Source organism: Canis lupus, chromosome 12 (genome assembly GCF_003254725.2).
Source record: "Canis lupus dingo isolate Sandy chromosome 12, ASM325472v2, whole genome shotgun sequence".
NCBI lineage: Eukaryota > Metazoa > Chordata > Mammalia > Carnivora > Canidae > Canis > Canis lupus.
Genome location: NC_064254.1, coordinates 67,825,026 through 67,848,988, shown reverse-complemented (window position 1 = coordinate 67,848,988; position 23,963 = coordinate 67,825,026). Strand labels below are relative to the sequence as shown.

General features: G+C 39.1%; 1 protein-coding gene across 3 annotated transcripts in view; it reads right to left on the bottom strand.

Annotated features, from left to right (window-relative positions):
* Nucleotides 1–2,217: 2,217 nt before the first annotated feature.
* The window catches only part of RPF2 (ribosome production factor 2 homolog), a 40,399-nt gene continuing 18,653 nt past the window's right edge, over nt 2,218–23,963 (bottom strand). For all 3 annotated transcript variants that reach the window (XM_035698161.2, XM_035698159.2, XM_035698160.2), the window contains exons 7-10: nt 19,087–19,186; nt 8,743–8,845; nt 3,173–3,317; nt 2,218–2,413 (exon numbers count right to left, since the gene is read on the bottom strand). In XM_035698161.2, coding sequence (XP_035554054.1) covers nt 2,234–2,413; nt 3,173–3,317; nt 8,743–8,845; nt 19,087–19,186 — 528 coding nt within the window. In that variant the 3' untranslated portion in view covers nt 2,218–2,233. The remainder of the gene's footprint in view (nt 2,414–3,172; nt 3,318–8,742; nt 8,846–19,086; nt 19,187–23,963) is intronic.

Genomic DNA, 23,963 nt, shown 5'->3' with positions numbered 1-23,963 from the left:
AACAAACACTCTCAGTGGTGCCTGGCTGCCTCAGTCAGCTAAGCATGTGACTCTAGATCTTGGGGGCTGAGTTTGAGCCCCACACTGGGTGTATAGATTACCTAAAAACAAACATTAAACACTCAATGTCCAACATACCAAAAATGTGGCCATCTCTACCAGCTGAACTGCTGGGAGAAGTGTTCCTAAAAGACGTCAAGGGATGGCAGGGTCCTTCACGTAGGTGGCTAGCCAGACCCACTGCTTTGCTGAATCACTGTTTCCTTAAGTGTCAGCTCAAAGTAGGGCATCAGGAATGGATTTATCAGAGAAGGGAAAAGATAACGAAAATCGAGGCTCTAGCTTTTGCTGAATGTCAGCAAACTCTTGTAAATGTGCACACACACAGGCATGAAGGAACTCCTTGACATGGAATTGAAAACCAAAGCATTGGGGCGCCTGGGTGGCGAAGTTGGTCAAGCATCTGTCTTCGGGACCTGGGATCAAGCCCTGAAGTCTGGCTCCCTGCTCAGGAGGGAATCCTGTTTCTCTCTCTCCTCCCCACTTGCACTCTTGCTATCTCTGTCTCAAATAAATAAAATCTTGGGCAGCCCCGGCAGCGCAGCGGTTTGGCGCTGCCTGCAGCCTGGGGTGTGATCCTAGAGACCCGGGATCCAGTCCCGCATCGGGCTCCCTGCATGGAGCCTGCTTCTCCGTCTGTCTGTGTCTCTGCCTCCCTCTCTCTATGAATAAATAACATCTTTAAAAAATAAATAAAGTCTTAAAAAACAGAAAGCATTTCTACCTCCTATAACAAATTAGTTTCTGTAGGTTTGTGTTTTTGCCACATGGTTGGTTTGTATTTGTATAAAGGAGCTTCTTTACCAGGAAGATAAATTTGAACAGTGAGGGAAAACAAATACGCAAAGAGGAAAAGGCAGTAGAAAGCTGCTTCCCATTTCCGGAGGCATAAGGCACATCTTCAAGAAAACCTCACAACCAGCCGTTAGGTTTTGGCTAACTCCTCTTTGGTATACAAACACCAGGGCCCTCACGGACCCTACCGTTAGCTGCCTAGAGCTACTCAGCACCCTGAAGTGCTCGGTCTCACACCTTCCCCAGGCTCCCCTTTCTCACTTCCAGCCCTACCAAAACGGCTTTGCTCTCCCAGAAGGGGAGATGGGGCTCAGTGGCAGTATCTCCTCAGATACCCCTTAGTACGGTAATGTCAATGGTCACATAGTGGACATGCTCGAGAAATGTTTCAAGACACAAAGTTAAAAATCTCAAAAGAAACTGGCAAAATAACAGAAGAGTAAAACACAAAAGTCAGGTTGTAGGTATGTGCTGGAAGATGGGGTTACCTTTCCAGGTAACTCATATTAAGTGCATATTCAGTTCCTTTGGGCCACTTCCACTTTCCACGGCTTCCTCCCTTTATAGAAAGGTTAACCCAGAAATTCTTTAAAATATCAATGGTTGGGATCCCTGGGTGGCGCAGTGGTTTAGCGCCTGCCTTTGGCCCAGGGCGCGATTCTGGAGACCCGGGATCGAATCCCACGTCAGGCTCCCGGTGCATGGAGCCTGCTTCTCCCTCTGCCTGTGTCTCTGCCTCTCTCTCTCTCTCTCTGTGACTATCATAAATAAATAAAAATTAAAAAAAAAAAAAATTTAAAAAAAAAGAGTATTTAAAAAAAAAAATAAATAAAAATAAAATAAAATATCAATGGTTGTTCCAGAGATCCCTCCTCACCTACCAACCCAATGAGACTTTGCAGGGGGTTGGGGGTGCGCAGAGGTAATACCACAACAGAGAGAGAAAATGGCCCACCAGGATATGTCTCATGTAAGAGGCTGACCTTCAACTTAATACTAGTATATCACTGTTCACAATATATATAATACATAGTAGAGATAAATAACCATGTTATAAAAATATACAATAAAATCTTGTAAGAAACTTAGAGATGACCGATGATTAATAACTCTCTTAAGAAAACAGACTACAGGGATCCCTGGGTGGTGCAGCAGTTTGGCGCCTGCCTTTGGCCCAGGGCGCGATCCTGGAGACCCAGGATCGAATCCCACGTCGGGCTCCCGGTGCATGGAGCCTGCTTCTCCCTCTGCCTATGTCTCTGCCTCTCTCTCTCTCTCTCTGTGACTATCATAAATAAATAAAAATTAAAAAATAAAAAATAAAAAAAATAAAAAAAAAAAGAAAACAGACTACAATTAACATTATTGGCTAATTCTATCAATTTTTTTTAATTCTCTTTGATTTTTTCTCCTGGTCTTCTGTTATCCTTTCTGCAGGTCGCTTCTTCAACCCCTTCATTTTCCTGGTTTGTAGTTTGCTTAGGTCTTGCTTCTGCATATGAATCCTTCCATAAGTTGTACCAAAAGTATCATGGGAGACATTTTTCTTCTTCTTTGGCTGTGAAATAAGAATATATAGATGTATATAAATATATATAATAGTATCTACTATCATAGCCTTGTAAAAATCTAGTGTACAACTATGTTACTAGCAATTCCCACTAGTGAGCACCTATTCAAGAATATAGTCTATTCTAGAGACCTTTCTTCTCAAATACATACAGATGACTTGAGGATCTTGTTAAAATGCATGTTATAATTCAACAAGTCTAGAGTAGGACCTGAGATTCAGCATTTCTAAGAATTCTCAGGTAAACTGTCAGACCACACTTCGGACAACAACACTATAGACTATGTTAACCATTGTCATGCACTGAGAGAATTTCCTGTGTTTAGCTTAAGGAATTGTGACTATCATTTCGATCTTTACGGGCATTCCAGAGATGCCATTTCTACTTGTTTTTAAGAACCATTCAGAAGTCAAAATACATTTTATCCCAGTATGGTTTACACAGCCTGTGCTCTAAATTCCCAATCTCCACAATGCCTCAAACAATTCTCTTTCTTGCTGAAAACTGACAGTCTTGCTACCAGAAAGCTCTCAACCACAGCTAACGCGTGGTTTCTACAACTCTCTTATTATCCTTTATGGTTGGCTTACTTGCTGCTTCCTCCTTTTCTTTGCTCTGAGAGTCTAATTTTATCTCCATTATTGATCTCTTTCTGTCTGTCCTTTACTGTACTATGCTGCAAACCCTTTTTGGAAAGAAGAGTGGAATTTACAAATAAATATGGCAACAATATGCAAGTTATAAACCTTGAGGGCTTTTGGCATTTTCATAGATAATTTATAAAGATCATCTGAAGCCAGACGTGTCCTCCTCAGAACCAGATCCAACGAGGGCCCCATCTCTTCCAATTCAATCCTTGGTGTTCTACAACCGGATTTCTTCAGCAGCAACCTGTATGAAGTACAAAAAAAAGGTCAAAATATATATATATTGTTGAGAAACAGAAAGTGAGATGAGCATGATAGGGGGTGAGGAAGAAGCAGGCTCCCTGCTCAGCAGGGAGCCCAAAGATGAGGACACAAGGCTTGATTCCAGGACCTGGATGTAGATCATGACCTGAGCCAAAGGCAGATGCTTAATCAACTGAGCCAACCAGGCACCCCAGAAATGGAATCCTTTGATTTGATTTCTTCATCTTATTTATAGATTTACATAATTATAAAAACAATTTCAAACCGGGCCTTTGAAATATTACATTTACATAATTAACAAATTCTCATTTCTCTAAGACTCCCATTCAGAATCTACTTTTGTCCATAGTACAGACACCTACTGATCTCTATAGATTGGAATGAACTTTAAAATCTTAATATAACAAAACCACAACTTTCTAGATTCCATACGTCCAAATAGCTCTGAATGTGGAAATAGATGAGGGACACAGTCAGGAGGAGGGGAAACTAACAAATTCTTTTTGTGAGTGATACCACAAGAACAGCTCAAAGACCTGAAGATTTGAGCTGACTCCATTTGTTATAGTGGCCAGATCTCAAGATGGAAAAAAAAGAATTTAATGAATAACAATGCTTATAAAAGATCAAACTTTTCACACTAAAGGTGGAATGTGAGAGAGGCAACAAATGACATGAGAGAGAGTAAAAGCACAGTAAGAAATACCAAGGAACAACAAACTCCAGGAAGCAGAAGTGAGTGTTCAGATGCTCATTAACAGCCCTTTGGGCCCCAAAGCATGACATGCAGACAGTCCACCCATTGGGAGGTGCACCTACTCGCTTTAAGAAGTCTTAATGATAAATATGCCGTATCAGACAGTTAGTTATACCAAACCGAACAAGGCAAAAACAAAACAAATATCAACCTAGGATATATAAAAAGCAGAAGTGTTAACAACAAACAGTAAAAGATAACATGAATATTCATATGGGACTTGAGGGGAAAAGGCCAAAACAAGAGCCCTTAGGCCACTCTGCATAATGGGGGAATTTGCCTATCTCAGGGCCACTGTGGGGGAAAATATTTTTAGAAGCTCAAGTTGGTGATATCAGGGCATCTTTCCTAAAAGCTGATTCAAAGCATATGGTGGCAGTAACCCTTTGACTCTGTTGTAATTCATGTACTTCTGCATCCACATTTTCAATACCTCCAAATAAATGGTATTTATAAAACTGAACTCCTAACAAGATTAGTATCTTGATTAGTATCTTGATTAGCATCTTGTGTTCAGTAGACTTAAGAAATCAGGGAAACTGTATATATAAAAATGGCAAACTAAAAATGTTTCTACCACTTAAGATGCTAATTTTCAGCTAAACGGAAAAGTTGTAGATCTAGAACAACCCATGGCATGCATGTCTGATGGATTCACATTACCCAGGCACCTTTTATCCATACAAGTATCCTCCTACCAATAATTTCTTCAATGGGCACATTTACAAGAAAACTTTCTTCAGTTTCTAGTTTTCTATGTAAGGTTTCTGGTAATAGACCTATAATTTTTAATTTTTCTTCTTTATTAAACTTTTAACAGTGAAATCTAGAATCTAAAATTATTATTTTAGAATCCAAAATTATTATTAGTCTTTTAAGAAAACAATCTGTTTACTCCTTCTCAGAGGGAATGTATTTTTTAGAGTTTTTATTTAGGGGCAGCCCTGCTGGCTCAGCGGTTTAGTGCCACCTTCAGCCCGGGGCCTGATCCTGGAGTCCAGGGATCAAGTCCCACGTCGGGCTCCCTGCATGGAGCCTGCTTCTCCCTCTGCCTGTGTCTCTGCCTCTTTCTTTGTGTGTCTCTCATGAATAAATAAATAAAATATTTTTTAAAAGTTTTTATTTATTTGACAGAAAGAGCAAACAAAGCAGGAGGAGCAGCAGAGGGAGAGGGAGAAGCAGACTCCCCACCAAGCAGGGAGCCCAACATGGGGCTCGATCCCAGGACTGTGGGATCATGACCTGAGCAGAAGGCAGACACTTAACAGACTGAGCCACCCAGGAGCCCCAGAGCAAATGTATTAATAGAGACTTACAAATGATTTTTGTGATCCCTCTAAGCAAAAAGAAGAGACTGACACTGACTCATTAAAAAACTAAATTAAAACCCTTTCTTTCACTTCCATCCCATCATACACACTGCACTTTATTTTTAAAGATAGACATTTCATTTCCAGGCCATCATGTCTCTAGCCAAATACCTACACCCAAAACTGTTACATCAAATGCCTATTACTCTCCATCTCAGATCCTAACCTTAAGCTTCATTTCCTTTGGTCTCCCTATAAGCTCTAAATCAAAACTGACATTCAATTCTGCAAGACTGTATGGTACAAGACGCAGGGACACAAAGACAACCCAACTCCTTCCTTCTCACATGGGCTCAGGCTATTAGAGATGTTGATGGGTAATTTCTGTATCTTTTAAAACATTATCTGCCTATTTCTTGAGAAAGACTGCCAGTACCAATCTTGTTCAAGTTGTAATTTCCCTATTTTTCTCCCTTCCATAACTCTCTCTTCTGCTGATGTTTTCATTACTTAAACTCCTTGCCTATGATGCTATTTGCTTTTTAAGGTATGCTAATACTTCCTTGTTTTGCATGTTTCTCCCCACAGAACCTAATGAATGCCATGGTAAAGGCAAATGTGGCAGTTACTAAAAATTTCCTGTATTATATTCATGGCTTTGACTTTACAGTGAATAAAATTCTCCAAGGAATATAAATGGTCACTTGCAAATGAAGAATTAATTAGCATATGATAGATACATGGGAAGAGGTCAGTACAATGATTCATTCCCTCCCAAAAGGTCAGATCAAAGGTTATACGAACATAATTTCATGTTTATACTTTTTCATCCAAAAAATTCAAAGCCATTTTCTAAGATTAAGCGTATTAATCTTCATAATGTGTATCAATGTTAACTGTTACCTTTTACTAATTACTTAAGGGCTGATTCCAAGTAAAAGAAAGAGGGCAGGACACCAAAGAAAGCATACCCTGCAAGAGTGCTTAAGGAGCCACACTAGGTCACACCACTTCTCTGGCATACTCCCACCTCTATCCGCAACCCTCTCCCTTTTATAAAGGAATTACTATTGATCTTAGAGGGACTGCAGAATTACCTAAATGGTATCACCACCTTTTGCAAAAGAAAAATGGAGGCCTAGGTTATGAAGTGACCTGCTTAGATAATGTGGCTAAGCCTGGCCCAGAGCCAGCTCACTGCTCAGAGGTGATGCTCATTCCTCAGACCACTGCTTCCTTCCTCTCCCAAGGGTGGCACAGCCTCTGCAGACTAACCTAATCTGCATCGAATGATTTTTCCCCCCTTACTAACAGCTTGCTCTCAATCACACAGTCCATTTTCTATTATAAATCAATAGCTAGTAGGTTTACAGGGCCTACATAAAACACCTGGGATTAAATTTACAGTAGGGTCTCTCATCTTGAAAGTTCAAACTTATTTTTTTCACTATGGGGCATGCTATGCTAACCTAATGGCAATTCCAACAATACTTCTTAAAGTAAGTGGATGGGTGGATATATGGAATTACACTGCTAATTTATCCATGTTCTGAAGTCTGATTTGCTAATTTTCTGTCCATTTTGTTTTATTTTCTCTGCATTTCTTTCTTCACAAATTAATATTTCTCACTAAATAGAAGTTTTGATACAAGTGAATACTCTTCTTTGAAACTGTTTACAATGAAAGGGTTTTAGATTACTGATGAATAATAATTCATCTCTCATTCTCAAAGATTTTGATTTTTATATTTTTAAGCTCCTTTGTAGCCCCAAGGTCTGCTGACACTTTTTTTTTTTTTTAAGATTTTATTTATTTATTCATGAGAGACACAGAGAGAGAGGCAGAGACACAGGCAGAGGGAGAAGCAGGTTCCATGCAGGAAGCCTGACATGGGACTCGATCCCAGGATCCCACCCTGGGCCAAAGGCAGGCGCTAAACCGTTGAGCCAGGATTCCCCCTGACACAAGTTTTCAAAAAAAATTTTATGTTATTGATTTTTCATCTTTCTTAATCTATAAATTGGAGTCATCTAACTTTATTATTTTTTTTAAAGATTTTATCTATTTATTCTTGAGAGACACAGAAAGAGAGGCAGAGACATAGGCAGAGGGAGGAGATGCAGGCTCCATGTGGGGAGCCTGACGTGAGACTCAATCCTGGGAATCTGGGATCATGCTCTGAGCCAAAGCCAGACACCCAACCACTGAGCCACCCAGGTGTCCCATCCTCTAACTTTATAACATAATATATTCTTCATAGCACCAAAGCTAACTTTGGAAACTTAAACAGACTTAAGGCTTTCAATCTCAACAAGCTCAAAAGATTACAAAATCTATCTTGCTTTAAAAAAATAAAAATGATTATAAAATCTCTAATTACATATGGCAATCATGTAGATATTTTATTGCATTTTGCCTACTATTATTATTTATCTAAACAAAAGCAAAATAGAAAAAAAAGAAATGATACTAATCTAATCATGGTGAAAAGAGTATCTCTGACTCAATACAGTTAAGACAAAAATGGGAATTATTGATAAGCAGTGAATATTTAAAAATAATTTATTTTAAATTAAAAATACACACACACACACACACACACACACACCATGCTTACCTCAAAAGGCACAATTGTAGCATGTCATTAAGCTTTTCAATGAAAATAAAATCAGTGTTAGGATTTATATTTATATTGTGGTAGAGGCATGGCTAGGTCTAGGCTGGAGAAAGAGGGTAAAATGAATCTAGCCACTGAATCTTCTCATTCCTTTCAGATTCCAGTTTTTAGGTTCAGAGTTTTGAAATTCGCTTTGGCTAGCCTAAGACTTGTGGCTAGGTGCTCTAAATTCAGTCAGGTAAAGGAGGGGCATCTGGGTGGCTCAATTGGTTAAGTATCCGACTCCTGGTTTCAGCTCAGGTCATGATCTCATGGGTCATGGGATCGAGCCTTGTGTTGGGCTCCATGGGGTGTGTGCTTGGGACTTTCTCTCCTCCTCCCTCTGCCCTTCCCCCTCAGCCCCCCCTCAAATAAATAAAAGATTGAAAGAAAGAAAAGAAAAGGAGATATTGCATGAAGTAGGGTCAAAGAAAATCAGGTTCTAAGATCAGAGGAGTGTAGCATCAGATGCTCTGGGGTCCTGGAAAAGCAGGGTTTCAGAGGCAGAAGTGGGCAGGGGAATGACAGATTTGAGGATCAGCATAGATCTGCTGTGCCACTGCTAGTTTGCAAGCTCTCCAAACAAACTTTTGACCCAACACCAATTTTAAGTTTAAGCTCTACAAAAGTCACACTAAAGTACTAACCCTGTATTCAAAAATATGCTAAGAAATGACTTACTTATAGCTTCGGAAGTAAATTTTCCCATTCAGTGCAGTGAAGTGCAGAACATACTCTAAACCAGCCAGACGGATATTTGATACTGTGGGGCCTCTGAAGAAATCTGAAAACAAATTTAAGAGTGTTAAAACAACAACAACAACAAAACTTTAACATGCTTGTAAATCCAGTTACAGAAAGCCACACTGTAAAATGCTCCACAATGTATCAATATTCACCTAAGAAGATAAAAAGGTGGCATAAAAACTGATCCCTGAAGAATATCAGTCCCATCCCTCTACCATTTAAGCTCATGACTTTACTGGTTAGTTCGTTGAACCATGGAATTTTTGACTTCTGAAGTTCTCACCCTAAGCCAATGCTTAGCATAGGAGTACACTGTATTTATATTAACTTTTTAAAAAATATAAGTCAAAGCATAAAATTTTTATCTATGAGTCAGGTAGGTTAAGATGGCAAATTAAAAAAAAAAAGATTTTATTTATTTATTCATGAGACACACACAGAGAGAGGCAGAGACACACAGGCAGAGGGAGAAGAACCAGGCTCCACATGCAGGGAGCCTGATGTGGGGCTCGATCCGGGGTCTCCAGGATCACACCTTTGAGCCAAAGGCAGATGCTCAACCACTGGGCCACCCAGGCGTCCCAAGATGGCAAATTTCTATGAGGCACCTGGGTGGCTTAGTCAGTTAAGCATCTGACTCCTGATTTTAGCTCAGGTCATGATCTCAGGGTTATAAGATCCACCCAGGCCTCCATTGCTTAAGATTAAGATTCTCTCTCTTCCTTTCCCTCTGCCTCTTGCCCCCCCCCCACCTCTATATTCTCTCTCTCTCTCTCTCGTAAAAAAAAAAAAAAAAAAGATGGCAAGTTTCTATTTTTTTTTTTTTTTTTTTGCAAGTTTCTATTAAAACAGCTGTTCAGGGGCATCTGGGTGGCTTAGTTACTTAAGCATCTGACCCTTGGGTTTCAGCTCAGGTCATGATCTCAGGATTGTGAGTGAGCCCCAAGTAGGTCTCCACACTCAACAGAGTCTGCTTGTCTCTCTCTCCCTTTGCTCTTCCTCCTGCATGTGTAATCTCTCTCAAATAAATAAAATCTTAAAACACACACACACAAAACCCAGCTATTCAAACTTTGACTATTAAATCAAATTTGCCTTTGTTTTCTAGTAGAGGCCAGCATGGGAGAAAATTCTAACAAGAAATCTCAATTATATGATCAAAGATAATAAACTAAATTGTTAAAACCAGAAAAGAACCACAGAGATCCATGAGTAGGCTGTATTCCCACAGTGTGGTCATCCTACCACTGATAGCACATGAGATGATCTTAAGTGATACACAAACAGATATAATTTACTATGTATTAATCATTTTATCAGATACCATTTTCCATTCATGGTAGAGACATAAAGTTTCCCTGTAAAAAAAGGAGTCAGGGTAAAGAAACCTCTCCAGTGAACAACACTATGAACACTACATGGGCTTGGCTAGTGTTATGAAGGTAGCATAGGAATGAAAGAAGTCTGAAAAACAGCAATCAAGTTTGGTCCTCTCAGTATACAGCTATGTAGACTGAACCCCAAGGAGGCTAAATGGAAGTACACAAATAACATTTAGCTAAGAAACAGTTACACATAAAAATTTACTCAACTTGGGGATCCCTGGGTGGCTCAGCGGTTTGGCGCCTGCCTTCGGCCCAGGGCGTGATCCTGGAGACCCGGGATCAAGTCCCACATCAGGATCCTTGCATGGAGCCTGCTTCTCCCTCTGCCTGTGTCTCTGCCTCTCTCTGTCTCTCATGAATGAATAAATTAAAAAAAAAAAATCTTAAAAAAAAAAAAAAGATTGTATGTAAAAAAAAAATATTTACTCAACTTAATTACTTAGGAAGAATTACAAGGCAAGTGATGTGGTAAAGAGATTGTCCCAATTTGTAGCCACCCAACCATTTTTTGTCTCTCTTCTGATTAGCTCAGAAGGGAATCATCTTGTGCATGGACATGCACATCCTTTGTTGTTTGCATTTTCTTTTTTGTGGTTAATTGAAAGAAAATCACTAACGTGCATAAAATAGACACAAGTGTATATATGCACATATATACACCACCCTTCCCTACTCTCCCAAACAAAAATCTCAGGGAAATTTTTATAAACAAAGTATGTACTTTTTCAAGGTATTCTCTCTCTCTCTCTCTATTTTAAAGATTTTCTTTATTTGACAGAGAGAGAGAGAGAGAGAGAGAGAGAACACGCACAAGAGTACAAGCAGGAGGAGTGGCAGGCAGAGGGAGGAGAAGCAGACTCTCTGTCCAGCAGGGAGCCCAAGGTGGGACTCAATCCCAGGACCCTGGGATCATACCCTGAGCTGAAGGCAGTTACTTAACACTGAACCCACTGAGCCTCACAGGCGCCCCTCAAGGTATTTTGACCTAAATTTGCAACATAATTAATGAACAAGTTTCCAATGATTTTGTCAAAATCTGACTCTCCTTCATGGGCCAAGTTAATAAAGCCTGCTCACTGTGTTGGTAGCACTAATAAAGTCAGTCTTTCTGGGGAACAAGATATGTACATTTCCGTTTACCTTGAAACAGCTTTTGTAATGCAAATGCTACAGGCATATGTGTTTTTTTCCATAAGCGTTTAAAAATGCAAAGGAAGGGGTGCCTGGGTGCCATAGTTGGTTGAATGTCAAACTCTTGGTATCAGCTCTGTGCAGTCTGATTAAGACACTCTCCTTCTTTCCCTGCACCCCACCTCTGAAAGAAGTAAACAAACAAATGAAAAGAACACAAAGGGAAAAAAAGAATGAAAAGAAGGCAAAAAGGTTTAAGAACATCGACTCTTCTTTCACACCATACACAAAAACTAACTCAAAATGGGTCATAATTAAATGTAAAATCTAAAACTCTTAAGACTTCAAGAAGAAAATCTTGGAAAAAAAATCTTTGTGATCTTGGGATAAGCAATGGATTCTTAAACGTAATATAGGAAGAACATACCATTACAGAAAAAAAATAGAAAAAAGACTTCACAAAAATTAAAAACATCTGCTCTTTGAAGACATCATTAAAAGAAAAAGGCAAGCCACAGACTGGGCGGAAACATTCAAAAATTACATGTCAGACAAAGAGACAAAGGATCTCTCTCTCACACACTCATATCCCTACTTTATTACACACACACCCCTCTTAGTGCCCAAGAAGATAAGTAACCTCCAAAAATAAATAAATAAGGCAAAGATTTGAATAGACACTTCACCAAAGATATACGAATGGCCAATAGGCACATGAAAAGATATTTAACATAATTAGTCATCAGAAAATTCAAATTACAACTTCAATAATAGCACTACTTTACTTTGTAGATTTGACTCTAGAAACACACTACTATCAGCATAATGTAGTACTGGCAAGCACATGGAACAGCTGGAGCTCTCATATACTATTCCTGAGAATGTAAAATGGTACAACCATATTAGAGAATAGTTTCTTTAACTGTTAAACAAACACTATTCAAATGACCCAAGTATTCCATTCCTAGCTAGGGATTTACCCAAAAGAAATCAAAGCATTATGCCCTCACAAAAGTTTGTACACAAATGGTCACAGCAGCTCAATTGATTAAAAAAAAATTTAAGATTTAATTTATTTATTCATGAGAGACACATAAAGAGAGAGGCAGAGACACAGGCGGAGGGAGAAGCAGGCTCTGTGTGGGAGCCTGATGTGAGACTTGATCCTAAGACCCCGGGACCATGACCTGAGCAGAACAGAAGGCAGATGCTCAAGCACTGAGCCACCCAGGTGTTCCCTGACTAAAATTTTAATCTAATCAAAAGCTGCAATCAATCTAAATGTCCACTGACAGATGAAGAAATAAACAAATTGAGGAACAGCTCTAAGTAGAATACTGCTCAGCAATAAAAAGAAATGAACTAATGATACAGCAAATCTCAAAACTGAGTGAAAGAAACCAGACCAAAACAACTACATACTGTATAATCCTATTTACCTAAAGCTCTACAAAATGCAAATAATCCATAATGACAGAAAGCAGATTAATGTTTGCTTAGAATACAGAAACAGGATAGATTGCAAAAGGCACAGGCTAATTTTTGGGTGTAATTCGTTCTGTATCTTGACTTCCATGGTGTTTTCACAGGTGTATACATGTCAAAATCCATCAAATTTTAAAACTTCAAATACGCAGACTTCCTTGTATGTAAATTATGCCTCAAAAGTTGTTTATAATTTAAAATGAAAAAATGTAAAGTAATCCTTAAAAATAAACAATGAACCTGTGTACTGATCATGATTATACAGAAAAGAACTATTTCAAGTGACTTCAAAACACAGTGATTTTGGGACACCTACGTGGCTCAGTCGGTTTAGCGTCCGACTCTTGATTTCTACTCAAGTCATGGTCTCAGGGTCCTGGGATTGGAACTCCTCGTAGAGATGCACCCTCAGCGTGGAGTCAGCTTGAGATTCTCCCCCTCCCTCTTCCCATCCTTATGCTTTCTAAATAAATAAATAAATCTACCTTTAAAAAAACAAAAACCACAGTGATTTGACCATATATTCCTTTTTCTTCTTTTTTTTTTAAGGGAGAGAGAGCAAGAGCAGAGCAGGGGGAGGGACACAGAGAAAATCCAAAGCATGCTCCACACTCAGTATAGAGCCTGACACAGAGCAGCCCTGGTGGCGCAGCGGTTTGGTGCCACCTGTAGCCTGGGGTGTGATCCTGGAGACCCGGGATCGAGTCCTGCATCAGGCTCCCTGCATGGAGCCTGCTTCTCCCTCTCCCTCTGCCTGTGTCTCTGCCCCTCTCTCTCTGAGTCTATGAATAAATAAATTAAAAAAAAAAAAAAAAAAAAAAAGGAACCTGACCCAGGGCTCAATCTCATGACCCCAAGACCATGACCTAAGCAGATACTGAAATCAAGAGTTGAGTGTTTAACTGAGTGAGCCATCCAAGTATCTCTGACCATATATTCTTAACAGGATATATTTTCTGGGGACACCTGGGTGGTTCAGTGGTTGAGTGTTTGCCTTCCACTCAGGTTGTGACCCTGGGGTCCTGGATGGAGTCCCTCATCGGGCTCCCCACAGGGAGCCTGCTTCTCCCTCTGCCTACCTCTCTGTGTCTTTCATGAATGAATGAATGAATGAATGAATGAATGAATGAATAAATAATAAATAAATCTTTAAAAATGAATAAAATCCTTAAAAAAGAATATATTTTCTACAAAAAATCCAAAAACAAAACCACAAAACTTTCAACTGCACTCAATATTCATATTATTCTTAATAATATGAATTTTATTTAGACTATGTATGGTTAGTACAATATAAAATAAATACATTACTACATTGGATCACTGAGAACCTGGATTTTTGTCATGGATGAAAGAAGGTACATACGTGAAGTCAATGAAGTTAAGATCTTATTGTCCTAAATTTGAGTTAGAAATTTCAATATGAACTGAGGAATATGTTTTATCTTAACAAACAAAACAGATTTGATAGTTCTGTTCATTAAAAAAGTGTACAAACAAGACCAGTCATGAAACAATCCCTAGCACACAGACTGTGATTTCTAAAATAATTTCTCAATTTAAAAAAGTTCAGGGCTCCTTGGAGAAACAGGTGATTCCAGAAAAGGAGCAATGAAAGTATAGGAGGAATCTGAAAAAATCAAAGGGACAATGAATTAAAAGGTATCGAAACTCAGAATATTGCTGAAAAGACTGATCCTAAAATGGGCAGGAATGATGGTTGAGATTAAAAAAAGAGATATTAATAAGTACAGATAAAGATAACCTGGTTAAATAGAAGATAAATTGGTAATGGTTGGAAGGAAAGCCCCAGCTTGGACCTTTTCTCAATGGATCAATTGCAAGTAAAAATAAGATCTCAGGTGTGGCTGTGTGTCCATGAGTAAATAAACTGAGAAAGGGCACAGAAGTTTCATTAGGACATTGATGGGAAAGACCAAGAGATCTGAAGTTAGAGAATAAATACATCAGATCCTGATTCTCTACTTTAGACAAATAAGTTAACTGATCCCAATTTCTTCATCTACAAGGGAATATTACCATAATAAACTGATTTTTGCTCCCTCTACCCTCCAATCCCTGCCAAATTCATAGCTAAAGTCCTAACTCCTAATGAAACTGCCTCTAAGGAAGAAAGTAAGGTTAAATGAGGCATGTCAGAAGGTTGGGTTCTGGTCCCATAGGATAGTGTCCTAAGAAGAGAACCTATAAAGCTGACACTCTCCCTCCTTTCTCTCCCTTCCGTCCTCCCACGTAGACATGAAGGAAAAGCCAGGCGAGTACACAGCAAGAAGCCAGTAAGAGTCCTCATCAGAAATTCTGATCTTGGACTTCTGCCACCAGAACTCTGAGAAAAAAAAAAGCCATCCAGTATATGGTATTTTTTATAGCAGCCCAAGTAGACTAATATGATTACCTTTGTAAAGTCGCAGATTACCTGACCTAATCTATGGCAGTCATTTTCATCAATATATTTTTTTCGAGTAAGAATTAGGAAATGAGAAAGGTTAAAAAAATTAATATCACCACTGATATAGACAAAGGCAATTAGAAAAAAACAACCCAGTTAGGTAGTTAAATTTTAAGGTAGACTTTAAAGGAACATTTAATAAAACTAACCTATTACTTAATATACTGTCATCTTTGTATATAAGAAATAGTATTATCAAAAAGTAACCAGGGACGCCTGGGTGGCTCAGTGGTTGAACATCTGCCTTTGGCTCAGGTCGTGATCCTGGAGTCCTGGAATCAAGTCGCTCATCAGGCTCCTTGCAGGGAGCCTGCTTCTCCCTCTGCCTATGTCTCTGCCTCTCTCTTTCTTTGACTCTCATGAATAAATAAATAAAATCTTAAAAAAAAAGTAACCATAAAAATTAGGACGCAATCTAAAAACAGATATTTTACTGATTTCCTATAAAGAAAAGCAAGACCACTAAGATTCACTACAAATCTATAGAGTATATTTAAGAAAGCATAACAAAAACAAAATTCAGAATGAACATGGGTACCAGGCATAAAAACACTGAAGTTATTAATAAGTTAACTTTTCTTTCTGACCAATTGCAAAAAAAAAAAAACAAAAACAAAAAAACCCCAAAACTTCCTCAAAGGAAGCCCTTGATAATAAAATTCTCTTTACCTACTGTTCTACTTTATTTCATATGAATACAAAACATACACCAAGGACTCTGCAGCTGGTCTTACTTCCTATTTATGTTAAAAACTAACTTCCCTTGGGACTTGACAATCTCACTTCATTCCTCTACCTTTCTTCTTTCCCCAGATTCCTTTTCAGTTTTCACTCCCTTCCCTTCACCATTGCATTATATGAGTTATTCCTGCCATCTAGTGGAAACACGAAATAAGTTTTTATAAAAACCACTTAAAAGCAAATGAAAGCCTTCTCTCTCTTAATAAGTATGTATTGACAGTTAACAATTCTACAGAAGAAGTAGGGGGAAGAAAGGCAGAAAATCTGCACCAATGGAGTACAAGAAAAAGGAAATCTTGACTAAAAATCACCCTTGATATTTTGGGATGTGTAATATTCAAAGAAGGAAATATTGGTCACTGCCTTTCATGCATTTTTTTTAATTCATGAAAAATTCAAGTAAATCTATAGCAAAGGCTGCAATGAGTCAATTGTTCAGCATAGGCAAGACAGTGGAGGCAGAGAAGCTCACTCAGGCTTCGGTTTTCATTTTGGCTCACCTACTTAACAGCTCTTAACCTCTCTAAGCTTCCAATTTCCCACCTGTAAAATGGAGTATCACTAAACTCAAGAGCTTTAGTAAGGTTTTAACAGGTTACAACACTACTCAGGTTTTTTTTTTCTTCTTAAAAAATAATTTTTTAATTACTTTTTAAAGTAATCTGTACACCCAATGCAGGGCCTGAACTCATGACCCCAAGATCAAGAGTCTGATACTCTACCAACTGAGCCAGCCAAGTGCCCCCCAAATAGCCATTATTAATGAGAGAAATCAGAAGTTTTGAAAATTGCAATCCCAACAATAAGACCATAAATAATCACAAGGAAAATGAAAGCAATGTGTCTGCCCACAAATGTTTTTCAGTTGGCTCAGGTTTTTTTTTTTTTTCTTTTTAAGATTTATTTATTTTAGAGAGAAAGAGAATGTAAGTGGGGGAAAAGGGCAGAGGGAGAGAGAGAATCCTCAAGCTGACTCCCCACTGAGCACAGAGCCCAACACAGGACTCTGGGATCACAACCGGAGATCACCACCTCAATCAGCTGCTTAACTGCCTGAGATACCCAAGGACCCCAGTTGGCTTAGATTCATAAAGAGCATGTCTCTAATTTAATTTATTTATAATAGGTAGTTTTTCCTGCCCATAGGTCCTGTTCCTGTTCTTTAATAAAAACAATGTGCACCAAAAAATAATAATTTATTTGTAACATATACTCCATCAACTTTCCAAAAGTAGTCTAGGGCAAAGTATATATAAAAAGCCAAAAGAAGGGATCCCTGGGTGGCGCAGTGGTTTGGTGACTGTCTTTGGCCCAGGGCGCGATCCTGGAGACCCGGGATCGAATCCCATGTCAGGCTCCCTACATGGAGCCTGCTTCTCCCTCTGCCTGTGTCTCTGCCTCTCTCTCTCTCTCTGTGACTATCATAAATAAATAAAATAAAAAAAAACTAAAAAAAAAAATTTTAAGTAGGATTAATATTAGCAACCTTTAAGAAATTAGAGAACAATAATGGCAGCTTTTCAATAAAGGGGAGAAAAAGTGATCTAAAATAGATAAACTTGGGGATCCCTGGGTGGCGCAGCGGTTTGGCGCCTGCCTTTGGCCCAGGGCGCGATCCTGGAGACCCGGGATCGAATCCCACATCGGGCTCCCGGTGCATGGAGCCTGCTTCTCCCTCGGCCTATGTCTCCGCCTCTCTCTCTCTCTCACTGTGTGACTATCATAAATAAATAAAATTAAAAAAAAAAAAAAAAAAAAGATAAACTTGGGATCCCTGGGTGGCGCAGCGGTTTGGCACCTGCTTTTGGCCCAGGGCGCGATCCTGGAGACCCGGGATCGAATCCCACGTCAGGCTCCCTATATGGAGCCTGCTTCTCCCTCTGCCTATGTCTCTGCCTCTCTCTCTCTCTCTCTGTGTGACTATCATGAATAAATAAATAAAATTAAAAAAAAAAAGATAAACTTAATGTCAATCCCAGACAATGACAATAACTATATGCTGGATTGTAAGGTGACTTCTGAACACTTAGGAAAAGATACAGTCAATACATAAATCATTAGGAACAACGGTAACTAAGTAACCTGTAAGACAACCTTACAAGATTATGAGAATAAAGCTTATGAAAATCAAGCTACATATAAAGTACCTAGTACACGCCTAGCACTTAGGGATGACAATGATAATGAGATAAAAGAAGCTGGGAAGTCAGGACTTTTGGGTGACTCAGTGGTTGAGCATCTGTCTTCGGCTCGGGGCGAAATCCTGGGGTCCTGGGATTGAGTCCCACCTCGAGCTCCTTGCAGGGAGCTTACTTCTCCCTCTCCCTACGTCTCTGCTTCTCCCTTTGTTCCTCTCATAATAAATAAAAAATAAAATCTTAAAAAAAAAGAAAAAGAGCTGGGAAGTCACTGAAGGTTTCCAGGGAAGGAAACTTGATCTGAAACTTGCAAGAATCAAAGAAATTAGGTAAATAAGAATGAAATCAGAAAAAAAAAAAAATAGGAATGTACCTAATATATTTTCAATAAGCCACTTTTTTTTTTAATAAGCCACTTTTTAAATGGAAAAAGGAGGGAGGAAATTAGGAGAGATTAGAAAAGGCAAAACAAAACTAAGTTATAAAGAGTTATAGTGTAAAAAGCCCAGACTAAGAAAAATAAGACTAAGAAAAATTAAAAAATTAATAGAGGCTTTTGAGTTCAAAGCAGATGATATATAATTATCTTAAAATTTAACTTTTCAATTTTCTAAATTTACTTTAATGATGAATAATGATGGGAAATGGGTATAAGCATTTCATAAAGCATAAAACACTTTATAAATAGGTTGATACTGAAGTTACTATAACATCAAAAAATAATAATGGTCTATGCAGTAAAGAATCCCTTAACTTCTCCCCTGCTCCTAGTGGGGAATAAAGCAAATAATGAAAACGGGGAAAAAAGAAAGAGATCATAATAAAGAAAAAGCTGTGTATCTACAGTCAAGTGGCAAAGTGCTACCAATGACAGCCCTAGATTGCCTACCTCAGCTACCCTGGGGCTAAGAAGTACTAAAATGCTTACCAATAAGAAGATTTTTCAGCCTTCTATAGTCTTCTGTTACATCAAAATCATCACCAGCAAATATTAACATGGGTTTTGTTCCCTCGGGACATTTACTATTCTAGGAAATGAAAAAAAAATTATATAATTATCAACTCTAAATTGTTTATAAGCTGATTTGAAAGTAGTCAATACTTCCTTTATGGCAGTGGACGCCACTGAGTAACCTTTGTTAAAGTCTCCTCTCCCATTGCTGTCATGTCTAAGTCAGCATCTCCCAAAGAGTCTGAGCAGCTTCAGAATCTCTGTAAGAGGTTTGAGCTTTAAAAGAACTGATGAGGGCAGCCCTGATGGCTCAGCAGTTTAGCGCCGCCTTCAGCCCAGGGCGTGATCCTGGAGACCCGGGATCAAATCCCATGTCGGGCTCCCTGCATGGAGCCTGCTTCTCCCTCTGCCTGTGTCTCTGCCTCTCTCTCTGTGTCTCTCATGAATGAATAAATAAAAATCTTTAAAAATAAATAAACAAACTGATGAAAGTCTGAGGAGCCATTTTGAGCAATGGGGAACGCTTACAGACTGTGTGTAATGAGGGATCCAAACATCACGCGCTCCAGAGGCTTTGGTCACCTATGCCTTTGTGGAGGAGGTGGATGCAGCCATGAATGCAAGACCACACCAAGTGGATGGAGTAGTTGCGGGACCAAAGAGGGACATCTCAAGAGAAGATTCTCAAAGCCCACTTAACTGCGAAAAAGCTTTTTGATGGTAGCATTAAAGAAGACACTCAAGAACATCATCTAAGAGATTATTTTGAACAGTATGGGAAAATTAAAGTGACTGAGATCATGACATGACTGAGGCCGTAGCAAAAAAAGAGGTCTTGCTTTTGTAACATTTGATGACCATGACTCTGTAGACAATTACATTCAAAAACACCAGACTGTGAATGGCCACAACTGTGAAGTAAGAAAAGCCCTATCTGAGCAAGAGATGGCTAGTGCTTCCTCCAAAGAGGTCGAAGTGGTTCTGGAAACTTTGGTGGTGGTCGTGGAGGTGGTTTTGGTGGGAATGACAAGTTTGGTCGTGGAGGGAACTTCACTGGGTGAGGTGGCTTTAGTGGCAGTCGAGGTAGTGGTGGATATGGTGGCAGGAGGATGGCTCTAACAGATTTGATAATGATGGGAACAACAATGATGGGAGATGGTGGAAGCTATAATGATTCTGGCAATTGTTAGACCCATGAAAGGAGGAAATTCTAGAGGCAGAAGCTCAGGCCCCTATGGTGGTGGAGGCCAATACTTTGCCAAACCACAAAACCAGGGTGGCTACAGTGGTTCCAGCAGCAGCAGCAGCAGCAGCTATGGCAGTGACAGAAGGTTTTAATTACTGCCAGGAAACAAACCTTAACAGGAGGCAAAGAACCGACAGGGAAGCTACAGGTTACAACAGATCTATGAACTCGGCCAAGCATAGTGGTGGCAGGGTGTAGCTGCTACAAAAAAAGAGATATTCAGACACTACTCATGCGTATGGGCAAAAAAAACTCGAGGACAGTATTTGTGAATAATTGTGTAACAGGTTAGTTTCTGTTCTGTGGAAAATGTAAAGCATTCCAACAAAGATATTTTTTTTTTTAAGATTTTATTTATTTATTCAGAGAGAGAGAGAGAGAGAGAGAGAGAGAGAGACGCGCACAGGCAGAGGGAGAAGCAGGCTCCATGCAGGGAGCCTGATGTGGGACTCGATCCAGGGTCCCCAGGATCAGACCCCGGGCTGCAAGCGGCGCTAAACCGCTGTGCCACCGGGGCTGCCCAGCAACAAAGGGTTTTAATGTAGATTTTTTTTTTTTTTTTTTTTGCACTCATGCTGTTGATTGCTAAATGTGGTAAGTCTGATCATGACGCTGAGTAAATGTGTCTTTTTAAAAAATGTGCCGTGTAAAGTTAGTCTGCTCTGAAACTATCTTGGTAAACTACCCAACCAGTGCAAAGTTAGAATTCCTTCAGGGTGACGCCAGGTTCCATCCTAAATTTATTTGCAACCTGTTTGGGCACAGAAGCCACCGTCTCCACAAACCTCAGTGTAGGTGAATTGACAGTTAATGCGTTGTGACCTGGAGTTCACCGTTCAAAAGGTGGCCCAAGCAGTCCTGGAGTTTATTTGGTTATTATGATTTTGACACATCCTATGCAATATATCTAAATCGAATTATGGTATCAGATAAAATTATAGATAGGATTAAAGCTTGTGTATCGTCCATTATCATGTGTAATCAATAAGTGACTTAAAAAAAAAAGCGATTTAATACTCTTCCCAAAAAATTAAAATTATTTTGTAAGTAGTCAATACTTATAGTGACTCGTTCTCATATTTTGACTATCCTAAAACTATATTTATGAACAGTGAATAAAAGCTAAAGACTTAAGACTGTATTTTCAACTTTTAAGCTAAAATATAATTTTTTGTTTCATTCCCTCACATTGCAAATGAATTAGTGGTCCAAGAATGACACAGGCTACTTTTTAACATTATTCTATACTAAGAATAAAATAAAAAGCTAAAACTGCTGCAAAACATACATAGCCCTTTAAGAGCCAGCATCCCAGAGTTAATTATTTATTTAAATTATTTACTACCACTGTTGCCTTTCCTACTGCATCATATAAACAGTATTTTTAAATGAAAGCTAATGTAAACAACCAACTAAACATTCACATGAAGTAACAGAATTTCATACAACCTATAGTATGGGCAATCCTTACTCAACATGGTTGAAGCTCTTACTATAAAAGATTTTCACCAGTTTGGGATTTTGTATACAAAGAATGTGATATGAATAATAAAAACCTTTAAAAGCCACCAAAATAAAAGAAAAAAATCTAATAGAAAAAATTATTTAACTGAATGACGAGTTTATGAAGGCGAATGGGTGTTAGTCTGAACTTTCCATTGATTCTAAGCACCTCTACTCTGGTTCCAATTAAGGACTGTACAAATCTAGAAACAAACAGACAAGAAACAAACATCCTCTGCCCTAGGACCAGATGTCACCTGTTGCTTCCCTGTTCACCATGACTTTTCTTGACATTCTCTGCTTTAAACTCTGAACCTTAACTCTCTACACTTAGGACGTGTGCCTAAGATCTGTCTGTGTGATCTGGGGCCTGAGTGGACCCACCAGACCCAGTGATTCTTCCACTTACTGTCTGTGCCACCCTTTCCCAGCTGCTCCTGCTCCCAGGTCTATGGGGCCTGTTAAGTGTACAGACGGTAGGAGAGAGTGACACAACATCCTGACCACAATGTGTAGTGATAAGCATCATTCTATGACCCAGAATACACATCAAAAAAATATAACTAACAAGTTATATGAAACAGTATTTAACATTTCGGTCACTAATATTTTTCACAGTGTGAAAACCCAGAACTAGAAGAAACTACAACAGATGAGCTTTATCTGAATAGTCTGGAAGGCACTAAAAATTCAAAACACTATATTAGTACTATGACTATAATAAACTAAAAACATCGTAATTATGTGACATTCTTGAACTAACAGTCTGAATTAAGTTTTTTAAAAAGATTATTTGAGAGACAGAAAGGGAGAGTACAAGCAAACATACACAGTGAAGGGCAGAGGGAGAGAGAGAAACTTAAGCAGACTCTGCGCTGAGCATGGAGCCCAATGTGGGGCTCAATCTGAAAACCCTGAGATCATGTCTAAGCTGAAATCAAGGGTCAGATGCTTAACCTACTATGCCAACCTACTGCCCCTGAATTAAGCTTTTTTTTTAACAGAAAAAAGGAAATAATTCTAATAAATCATATACATACTTACGAAATAAAATGTCCCCAGGCACCTGCAATATATATCTTATCCTATCTAAAATAAAACCAACTAGCCTTAAATTTTAATCATCTCATTCATTAAGGCTAATTTTACATAAAATAACCATCCCTAGAAGTTTGGCCACATCTTAGAACATAGATTCCTAGAATGACTCAATTTCCTGGTAGAATTGAATCACCTGTTGCTTGAGAGTAAATAGGAGGATGAGGTTTGGCCTGGCAATAAAAACAGGCAAGTGAAAAAAGAAATACTGGTGGAGAGGTCTTGAAAATAAGGAGGTAGATGTGAAAAAGAGATAATGTAACATGCAATTCCAAAACAAACTAAAAATGGAAGGCTATAATGGAATAATGAGGTGAAAGTGAAGGTCTAGCTAGTAGTCCGGAGGGGGGGGGGGGGGGGGGGTGTACTTGGGCGGCTCAGTCAGTTGAGCATCTGCCTTTGGCTTGCTCAGGTTATGACTCCAGGATTCCAGGATAGAGTCCTGTGTCCTACTCCCTGCTCAGTGGGGAGCTTGCTTCTCCCTCTCCCTCTTCCCCCTGCTCATGCTCTTTCTCTCTCAAATAAATAAGTAAAGGGGCACCTGGGTGGTGCAGTCGGTTAAGCGTCTGCCTTCGGCTCAGGCCATGATCCCAGGGTTCTGGGATGGAGCCCCATATCAGGCTCCCTGCTCATAGGGGAGTGCTTCTCCCTCTCCTACCTGCTCATGCTGTCTCTCACCATCTGTATTGCTATCTCTGTCTCTCTCTCTCAAATAAATAAATAAAATCAGGGATCCCTGGGTGGCTCAGTAGGTTTGGTGCCTGCCTTCAGCCCAGGGCCTGATCCTGGAGACCCGGGATCAAGTCCCACATCAGGCTTCCTGCATGGAGCCTGCTTCTCCCTCTGCCTGTGTCTCTGCCTCTCTCTCTCTGTCTCTCATGAATAAATGAATAAAATCTTTAAATAAATAAATACATAAATAAGTAAATAAATAAATAAAATGTAAGAATTAAAAAAAAATAAACTTAAAATAATAGTCTGTGTAGAAACTGCCAATGTAAGCATA